The sequence below is a fragment of the Fomitiporia mediterranea genome, assembly GCF_000271605.1.
Source record: "Fomitiporia mediterranea MF3/22 unplaced genomic scaffold FOMMEscaffold_17, whole genome shotgun sequence".
NCBI classification, from domain to species: domain Eukaryota; kingdom Fungi; phylum Basidiomycota; class Agaricomycetes; order Hymenochaetales; family Hymenochaetaceae; genus Fomitiporia; species Fomitiporia mediterranea.
In genome coordinates this window covers 1012813-1023778 of record NW_006760402.1, presented here as the reverse complement: position 1 = coordinate 1023778, position 10966 = coordinate 1012813, and the positions used below count along the sequence as shown (strand labels likewise).

The 10966-nt window shown below is 37.4% G+C and overlaps 1 protein-coding gene across 1 annotated transcript; it reads left to right on the top strand.

Annotated features, from left to right (window-relative positions):
• Window positions 1-7015: 7015 nt before the first annotated feature.
• On the top strand, window positions 7016-8359 carry FOMMEDRAFT_162102 (uncharacterized protein; the record flags this gene model as incomplete). Its single annotated transcript, XM_007271493.1, has 1 exon — window positions 7016-8359. The coding sequence occupies one exon, from the start codon at window positions 7016-7018 to the stop codon at window positions 8357-8359; it is 1344 nt and encodes a 447-aa protein (XP_007271555.1).
• Window positions 8360-10966: the final 2607 nt, after the last annotated feature.

Here is a 10966-nt window from a genome sequence, read left to right as displayed (position 1 = left end):
AAAAACAAAAGTAGATAGTTCTCCTATTTCTTCTGATTCTTTTGATTCTTCTCTTTACACTTTATCCAAGTCTAAATCTGTACAATCTGACCTACTACTTCTGTGTTCTAAGATCTCAGAATGTTTGAAACACTACCTAGCCCTGTTTACTACTCAGTAGTTTGTCTATAGTATTAAGCAGGGATAGTCTCAGCTGAGTTCACAGCTGAAGACATAGGTCTGTCCTTGTTGAAAGAGAGAGGTTAATGAGGAAATGTTAGTACATATACTCACCCTCTTAGACAACAAGGCTGTACAAGCTGTATGTTCTCTTCAGAACAAGTAGCAGTTCATCTAAGGATGTTCTAGACACTAGCTCTAGGTCCCTGTCCTTTTGGCTCCCTTCTCAGGATCCCCCCAGATTCAAACAATAGCTCTGGTAGATAGTAAATGTACTAGTTTGTGTATTAATAAGGCCTTTGTGTAGGAACACTACCTTCTTACTCAATATGTTCTACTTCCAATCCTAGTATACAATGTGGACAGAACCCTGAACCAGAATAGTCAGATTACCAAGTTTGTTCAACTACAGATGACTATTTAGGATTATAAGGAAAGTATTAAGTTTAGAGTCACTAACCTTAGAAAGACAGACATTTTTATTAAATTCAAATGGCTTAAGGCTCACAACCCTACTATTGACTAGTTAGAGTAGACACTCACATTCAATTAGTGTCCCAAGTCTTGTAGCTACCTTACACTACTGTTCTGAGTAGATACAGACACTTCTAATGTTACTAACAGTTCTAATAAAGGTGACTAGTTGTTCTTCTTTGACTAGGATAGATATGTAGATATATATTCTAGTTAAGACAGAACAGAGTCAATCTGAAGAATGTCTGAGACAGAACCAGTCTAGAACCCTCTCAGAACAACTCTACTCTAGAATGTATATAGACCTAGCCTACTAGATTTTGTTTAAGAGTTCCTCAAAGTCTTTAGTAAAGAGGAATTCAACCAGCTTCCTAAACACTGTCCCTAGGACTATACAATTGAATTGACTAAGGGTTTCCAACCTAAGGATTGTAAGGTCTACCTACTTAACAGAGACAAGTAGGAGGCACTTGACAAGTTTCTTTAGGAAAATCTTCAGAATGGTTAGATCCAACCCTTAAAGTCTCTTATAGCCTCCCCTTTCTTCTTTGTCAAAAAGAAAGATAGGAAGCTCTACCTAGTCTAGGATTATTGTTGTCTCAATAAGGGTACTGTCAAAAACAAGTACCTGCTCCCCCTAATTCAGGAGCTCATTAATAAGACACATACATTCAGGGTTTTCAGTAAGTTGGACATTTGATAAGGATACAATAATATTCAGATCTGAGATAGAGATGAGTAGAAGACTGTGTTCCAAACTAATTATAGATTGTATAAACTAACTATAATGTTCTTTAGACTAACCAACTTGCCTGTAATGTTCTAGTCATTTATGAATCACATCCTTACAGATCTGATTAACTTAGAGTATGTTAGTGTGTATCTAGACAACATTCTGATCTTCACCCAGACAGTTGAGCACTATTACTGACTAATCTAAGCAGTTCTACAATAGCTCTAAGATAATAAACTGTTCCTCTAAGAAGTAAAGTACTCTTTTGTACAGGAGTCAGTAGATTATCTAGGCTTTGTGATTAGTAGAGGAGAGGTCTGTATGGATCCAGCAAAGGTAACTGTAGTTTAGAACTGGCTACAACCTTAGAACCTGAAACAGGTCTAAGCATTCCTTAGGTTTGTAAACTACTACTAATACTTTATTCAAGGCTTTAGTACTATTGCCTGACCCCTTTACAATCTTACTAGCAAAGATGTTCCTTAGTAATAGGATGATTAGTAGTAGTCTGTGTTTGAGTCCCTCAAGTAGGCTATTACTAGTAAGCCTGTATTAGTAGTTCTAACAGTTGTGGACAAGTTCCAAGTTGAAGCCAACTCTTCCAACTTTGTAAATAGAGTAGTACTGTCCTAGTTCATTAATAGAAAGTAGTGTCCAATAGTGTTCTGATCAGAATCCCTCTCTACAACAGAACAGAACTACCCTATCTATAACAAGGAACTCCTTACAATTGTCTGTTCTTTAGAGGAGTAGTGTCAATATCTCCTTAGTACTGTACAGAAGTTTAAAATTTAGAGTAATCACCTTAATCTCTAGTACTTCTGAGTGCCTCAGAAGCTCAACTACTACTAAGCCTGCTAGATGTTAGAACTGTAAGACTACAACTTTGTACTGACCTACAAACTCAGAATACAAATAATGAAAACTGATTTACTCTTAAGACAAGTAGGTTATGAAAGGAGGGAGAATAATAATGAAAATCTTGTTCTCCTAGACAATTCCTGTTTTGTGTCTGAGACAATCTAAGAGATCTGACTCAAATCTGAGGATGTTAACTTTGTCACCTGTATACAGTAAGCTCTGAGACACACACAGGACTGGGTCATAGTAAAGTAGCTAGAGAAGCAGGCTAGGGATTAGGAGGAGGATAAGAATGGACAGGTTTACTAGAAAGGCCAACTGTACATTCTAAAGGATTGGAAGCTGTAGGAGGACATTGTCTGAGCTTATTACAACAATCTGACTATAGAACATTCAGACTAACACAAAACACAGGAACTTATTACTCAGAACTACTAGTGGTTAGGAATACAGAAGGAAATCCTAAAGTACATGACTGGTTATAATATGTACTAATAGACTAAGGCCTACTAGACAAGAGTTTAGGCTCTCCTACATCTGTATTGGATCCTGGATCACTCTTAGGAAGAAGTCTCAGTAGACCTGATTAGTGAGCTACCTGAGTCTCAGGGTTATAATACTATCTGTGTAATTGTTGACTGATTCTCTAAGTAAGTCTATACAGTTCTGACCTAAATGGAACTCACTTCTGAAGGTATAGTGTGTATCTATCAGGATCATGTCTTCCAGTTACACAGACTCCCTCAGAAGCTCATTCATGATTGTAGACTGTAATTCAAGTTAAAGTTCATGTAAAACTTGTATGTACTTCTCAGAATTCAAGGGAACCCTTCTACTGTATATTACCTACAGACTGACAGTTAAACTGAGTAAGTCAATCAGAAGATTGAGCTCTACCTCTAGATGTTTATCAATCATTAGTAATCAGACTGGTCTGAATAGTTAGCTTTAGCAGAATTTGTACACAATAACTGACAACACTCTGTAACAGGACAGTCCCTGTTCTTCCTCAATCATAAGAGACATCTGTACTAGGAGACAGTTCCAAACCAGAACAGTAGTTCTGAATCTATAACAGACTTTGTAGGATGGATACACAGGACTAGAGAGGATGTATGAGCTCTTTTAGAGAAGGTAGTACAGGTTATAAAGTAGAACTATGATTGGAAGAGGTCTGTAGCTAAGGATTACTAGCCTAGTAACAAGGTTATACTAGAAGCTACTAATCTGACCTTAGATCACCTAATGAAGAAGTTGGACAACAAGTGCTTCAGACCCTTTATCATTGAAAAGAAGGTTAGTACCTCTGTCTACAAACTCTAACTTCCAGCAACATGGAAGTGTATACACCTAGTGTTTAATAAGGTTCTGTTGTCTCAGTACTACAATCCTAGTTTTCCTTTACAACAAAGACCCCCTCTGTCTCTACCAGAACTCATTAGCTCTGAACCAGAATACAAAGTAGAGTACATAGTAGATACTAAACTACTGTATAGAAAACTCAAATTCCTTGTTCACTAGAAAGGGTACTCAGTTGAGGAGCACACTTAGGAACCTGCTAAGAACCTTACCTATACTTCTAAGACAATCTGAGATTTCTATCAGCTTCATCCTAGTACTCTGTACAAACTCAGCCTTACAGATTTCCAAGCCCTGTTGTTCTGACCTATGTCTGAGCTACTAACTAAGTCCAATATTCACTAATCAGGATGATTGGTTTTAGAGGAGGGGTGATGTTATAATTCTCTACTCTCATACCTTTAGTTTCAAGGGTTCTACACCCTTCTGTACCAGAACTCAGGACTTCTGTCCCTTAGGAGCACCATCTATAGACTATATGTGTACTGACTCTTACTACTACCCTTCCTTACTTCATCATTCTATTCTTTTGACTACCCCTTCATTCTTTGTTCATTCTATAGTCTCTTACCCTTTGTCTATCCCTTTATTCTTTGTACCTTTATCTTTGACCTTCCTTTCTTTCATTCTTCATAGCTTATCATTCTTAGTAGCTCATACTCCCTGAGTACTCTTGTATAGTTTAGTATATATAGGTGTACAAGATCAGACTGGTCCTGTAGTCTTGATCTTGTCTACTCTAGATAGTCCTGTACTCTTAGGCTCACTCTATAAACTCTACTCTTGTCTCACTCTCTCTCCCTGCCTGTTCTGCAAGTTCTGACTATGTTCTAGTACTTACATTCTGTATTTCTGTTGTGTAGAATAGTTGTAGCCTGGGTCCCCTTACTGAGCCTTCAAGTCCCCTCTATACTGTTACTAACATGAGGTGACTTCTGGATTTGTAGAAAAGGCTTCTTGCTACAAATCCTGCTTGTTACTTGTTATTACTCTAATAACCTAACAGATATACTGTCACTTCTGTAGACAGTCCTTAATCTAGTACTCTGACTTTCTGTAGGCAAAGTATGCTTCTTACTTTCAGACTTCTCTAATGTTTATCAGAACAGATTGATTGTGAATTACAGGTGGATTGATCTGAGGGCTCAGAACTGTTAGAGCTAGACACATATACAAGCATTCTGTACAGACTTAATACATTTGAGTCACAGCTTAGTCAAAGGAAATGGCACATGTCTTCTACTTAGTGTAAGTGACCAGTTCTAGTATCATTCTAAGAATCTTATTAACCAGTTCTGAGTGAAGAGCTTTTTCAAGCATTCTGATAAGGACATTATCAAACCTGAGCACAAATCCTACCTTCTAGGCTAGGATATTGAACTCCTGAAAGAAGGTATTAGTAGAATGTTTGTCCTGTTACAGAGACACAAGCTTGTTCTGTATATTGTACTTCTCATTCAGATTAATGAAGGAAGTACAGAGCTGCCTTATGAATTCTGAATACAACTCATTGTTCTAAAGTTGGATCAGACTTCTAATCTAATGTCCTTTGATCTAGTTCTGAGCCTAGGTGGTTATGTTACCTTCCTTCATGAAGGAGAGGACAAATAGGACACAATCAAGATCTGAGGATAGATTGGTTGAAGTAGTAGCTATGTATAGTTCAACTTAGTACTGGAAGTCCTTAAAGTACTACCTATTAAAGTCTGAAGGGCAGGCTACATACACTTTCTTTCTAGAACAGGTTGTAACTTCCAGAATGATTAGAACAGGTTCTGAAGGGGTTAAGAGCACATAGTTAGTAAAGGCCTCTTAAATAGAGGTCTACACATATTAAGCTAGTTCTACTTGTAACTACTGATCTGGCAGAACAGTAGGGGTGGCAGTCAGTGTAGGAGGGTCCATGTTTACACTATAAAGGAATCAGTACTAAACTAAAAGGGGTAATGAATAGAAGAAGGGTGGCAAAAGTTTAAAAGGGTTTAAAAAGTTTAAAATTTAAAAATGTAAAAGGGTTGGGACAAAGAAAAGAGATTGATGTAACAGTAAGTACTGATGCTCAAAACATAGGAGAGTTGTAGGGTGGTAATGAGTAGTCTTGATTTAATGTTAGTAACAGTGTAGAGGGGACCCAAAGGCTTAGTGAGGGGACCCAGGCTACAACTATCCTACACAACAGAAATACAGAATGTAAGCACTAGAACATAGTCAGAACTTGTGGAACAGGCAGAGAGAGAGAGTGAGACAAGAGTAGAGTATATAGAGTGAGCCTAAGAGTACAGGACTACCTGGAGTAGACAAGATCAAGACTACTAGACCAGTCTGATCTTGTACACCTATATATACTAAACTACACAAGAGCACTCAGGGAGTATGAGCTACTAAGAATGATAAGCTATGAAGAATGAAAGAAAGGAAGGTCAAAGATAAAAGTACAAAGAATGAAGGGATGGACAAAGGGTAAGAGACTATAGAATGAACAAAGAATGAAGGGGTGGTCAAAGGAATGGAATGATGAAGTAAGGAAGGGTAGTAGCAAGAGTCAGCACACATATAGTCTATAGACAGCACCCCTGAGGGACGGAAGTCCTGAGTTCTGGTACAGAAGGGTGCAGAACCCTTAGAACTGAAGGTACAAGAGCAGAGAATCGTAACACAGAGGCAATCCAAACTTGTCTTTGTTTGACATGTTGTTTCTACTTCCTGAATTGTCTTTAATACAGCTTGTCCAGCATGCCCTATTTCATCATGTATTATTTTATGGGTTGGTAATATGTCTCAGTGTATTTATATTCGATTCTTATTTGTATCACAATGTCTACTAGTACTGTTGTAATGCTACTGTTCATTTGTACATCCCTACACAAATGGTCCACAGTCTAGTCTACAGTCCAGACAGTCCAAGCTGGTCCAGGAAAATTCAAAAAAAAGTGGACTACAGACTGGACCTTTCCTGGACCAGACTGGACCTTTCCTGGACCAGACTGGACCAGACTGTATGTGACCCGGACCAGAGGTCTGGTCCAGGTCCGGCCCTGGTCCACAGTGGTCCAGGACTGGACAGTGGCAACTATAGGCGAGGGATGCGGAGAATGATGATGGCGAGGTGGATATATTGGTTGACACACTTCCATCAATGAGCCTGGAACATAACCAAATTGAGGTAAACAGCTTCTCCAAACCAAATGGCTACGTTTCTTCAACTCACGTGCCCACCCCTGTATTACAAATACACGGTCTGTTGACCATTGTGAATCTCAATACTTATGTTATCTGTGTCTCAGTGTGACGTTCGTCAACGACTCCACGTTGCACGAGGGTCTCAGCCTGTAACTGATATAGCCATTTTCTGGGTCGGGATTCTTGTCAGTAGTCCGTCCTTCCACCACAGTCCATCTCAAGGAAATTTCTCTCATTCCCCCTCCCACCATGAGCATTAATTCTCTTCCCTTGGAGATACTTGGTGTCATTTTCCACGAGTATGTGCGCAGTGCATACTTACGCGATGGGGAAATAATTTGGGCAGTTAGAATCTCGAGCGTTTGCCAACGATGGCGTGACGCAGCCCTCTCACTCGGTGTAATATGGACCTATCTGGACTACGACTTTCATTTCGAGCCACGGAAAAACCTGTTAGAGATTCTCGACACATGGCTTTGCAGATCTAATGGAGCACCACTTAATTTCTCGTTCATTTACAACCTTGAACACTGGCGGTCTGAAGAAGATAACGAAGTAGCCGAGCGTGCCGTTCTGATGTTGCTCTCTCACCAGTGGCATTGGGGGAAAGTCATGTTCAACTGGCAATTCATGACGTCTCCCAGCTTTTCAGGTATATGGCTTACAAACATGCCCAAATTGACATCGCTTAAATTGTATGTCAAGCTTGATGATGGCCGGTATAAAGGAGGCGGACGTATCGATTTCTCGCAGTCTTCGAGACTTGAATATCTTCACCTCAATTGTCCGATTCCTCTAGGCGTCGGGGACAAGCCAGTGTACTTGCCAGTGGCAGCAACGATCGATCTCGATCTGCATGGCCATTTCTCAGCACGTGCCACTGTGTCGCAATGCCTGGATGTCATTGAGGCGGCTCCGAATCTGAGGAAATTTCGGACTTCCTCCTGTACGGTCAACGAAGCAGTGAATTACGAGGAACGTCCTATCACTTCGCACAACCTCCGGATCCTTGTTCTACGGGGTGGCAATGCTTCACTCGTAATCAATAAATTGGATCTTCCCGCTTTAATGGTTTTGACATGCAGAGACGGCTACTCTGGTAGTGCAGACGAACATCTCATATCGTTTGTCAGACGCTCATTGCCACCATTAACTCATTTGGCGATCGGTGGCAACTGTACTGACGAAACCGCAGTTATGAACATTCTTCCGCTTCTGCCCCTACTTCGTGTGCTTAATATGGACCCTTGTACTGTTTCAGCACAGCTTTTTCTGTTCCTTTCTGCTCCAAATAACGCTGCTGCTGCAGAGGGTTGCATTCACAATCCACACAAGGAGACTGTGTGTCCTGATCTGGGATGTGTTTGCTTCTTTAACTATTCTGTCGTGGGGGGAGTACGTGAATGTGCTGATGCATTATGCACTATGCTGGAGTCGCACTGGGGTGTTTTGGAGCTGCATCGCGATTTGGTCGAGATTGGCAAGCCAATTTCTGGGGCTGATTGCAAAAGGGTGCAGCATCTTATCCAGAACACAGAGAACTTCCTTACTAGCAAGGGCAGAGACAAAAGGGATCTATCAGATTTCTGGTAGACCATATTATTTCTCTTTTTATGTATGCTAATTAATAATAGATATGCTACTATAAATTCAGTTTTCAATTATCTACATATTATTCAAATTGACTACTCTAGTTATAAGTTTGAAATTATTTGGTTTTGAGTGTGTTCTATTATGGGTGCTCATATATATTATATATATTTCTTGGATCTCTACACTATAATTAATATACTCATTATACTCATTTTCCTTATATATACCAAATATTCAGTCCTGTACCTTATTCTTATTAGTAGATACTACAAGCAGATTATATTATGTATACCTGTTCAATGTGTGTCTTTCAAGTGTCTAACTTAATACATAATTATTAATGTTCTTTAGTTTTTCTATTTTTGTACTCTAATTAATATTTATACTAATTACTAATACTGTACTAAGTTAACAGTATTATTCTTGTTATAGATTTTGGTCTAAACAATATACTATTATACTATGTGTCAAATACTGTTTAAATATGTATAGTAATGAGTACTATATTATAAACTCACTATCTTTATAAAGTCTTTACTCTCTAGACAAGTAAAGTGTTAGGACACAAACATTTATCAGTATATATATGGTAATCCCTCACATAAAGTGTATAATAGAACTCTTATTATATATATTAGAAGATAGAGACAGTCACTTTTTCTTCTACTCAAAACAGTTTACTATCTCAAGTATAGTAATAATTGTATATAATGGCATAATAATTAAGATTTACACTCTTTAATTGTATTATTGACTTAGTGTTCTTTTTTAAGAAATAAAGTAGATTTCAATTAATTAAGATAGAATATACTTAAATTTTCTCTATATTTTACTGAAAATGTAGACTAGATAAACTATTAACTATAAAACAATTTATCTGTACATATATTATATTCTGAACTTACATATCTCTGTTTTACTAAAGTCAGTCTTCTTAATGAATATCATTTACAGTTCAGAATATAAGAGTACTAGTAAAGATTGATTTTGCAATTTGTCTAAACAATTAATACAATATTTTATAGTATGTTTAAATAATACTTTGTATGTTGTATCTCTACATTATTCAAGCAATAAAACTGAGAGAGACAAGCCTATTATATTTCTTACTAACCTCTGAAACACATATAAGTGTATATAGAAAAATAAGATATCTTATAAGACTATAATTTTTTTACAGACTCACTATAGAAACCATCTGATCTACTGTTATAGCTCCATTATACCAAAGGTCAAGTTTAAAGTAATTCCAGCAATCTTACTCTAATCTGGCTTGTCTGTGTGTCTGACCTAGTAAGATTCATAATGATCAATATTAAATTGCAGACCAAGTCTCTATGAAGACTTGCACCTCTTCCTAACCTTGTTGCTTTGAATTACATTTTTGTTTTAGTTATCTTTTTCTCACAGAGTGTGCATGAATCTATATAGTAAAGACAACCCCCCCCTTGCGACTGTGCCACATCTTTAAAGTCCGATGATTAGTCATAAAACTAGACTATTTGTAGTATGTACTAAGCCTAATACAGTCAAATTTCTGAGACGCGTCTCATTCCTGTCTGCAAAACCTGCTACCCGTGAGAATATTCTGCTAATTCTGTTCTGTCTCTAATTATTATACCAGTGTATAGAATTAGTACAATAGTAAGGAGCAACAAATAAAATAGACAGTTTTTCTAATAAACATTTAATTACACATAGTTAATTTCCTTCCCCTCTGTCTCTTATTACTACTTTTATTAAAGTTACTACTTTCAGTTCTTCCCCTAATATGTGTACATAATTAAGTGAACCTTTCTATTACTATTACTCTATACATGTGTACACTAGAACTACTTTAGACACTAAGCTATGATTTTCATTGTGACTGATCTATTAACTGTGTATCTATTGTGTGAATGCACATATTACCAAATACCCAAATGCTACATAATCCTTAGTATAAAGAGAGTCATCCTAAGCAAAAGTGTAGTCTACAAAACCACTCCAGTTACTAACATCCTATTTTTTATCTCTGAGAGCCTAGAGTGTTATGCTAACATGTAAAGCATTACCTACTACTAGAGGCTACATGAGTATGTATACAATCTTTTCTTACAGTACAGGATTAAACACAAGATGTTTCTAACATGTATATAGTACAAAGGCATTGATAACACCAAGTAGACTGTAGACATGCACAAGCTGGATAAACTATTAGAAAACATACAGGACATACAGGAGAAAGATGAGAAGCAATAAAATAATGGAAGAGAAGGGTAAAGGTGATGAATACAGAGTAAAAGTGGAGGTAGTGTTACATGTGTTCATACTGTTCAAATTGAGTAGAAATGGAACTTGCAAAGTTGCTCAGAGAAACAGAGTAAGTATGTTATTAGAATTGGTCTGTTTTGTTAAGCAATCTAGCACTTCCTCCTATATTACATACAGGCAAAGTAGATAGATAAGGAATATGAAGAATTGATCAAACTATACTAGAATTTGTACAATGAATAGTAGATAACAAAATCAATCATGATTAGTCTATGTTTGATCAAAACTGTAGCACATGTATTAATACAAAGTATATGAATTAGTATGAAAGGTTTGTAAAATCAGTAAACAAAA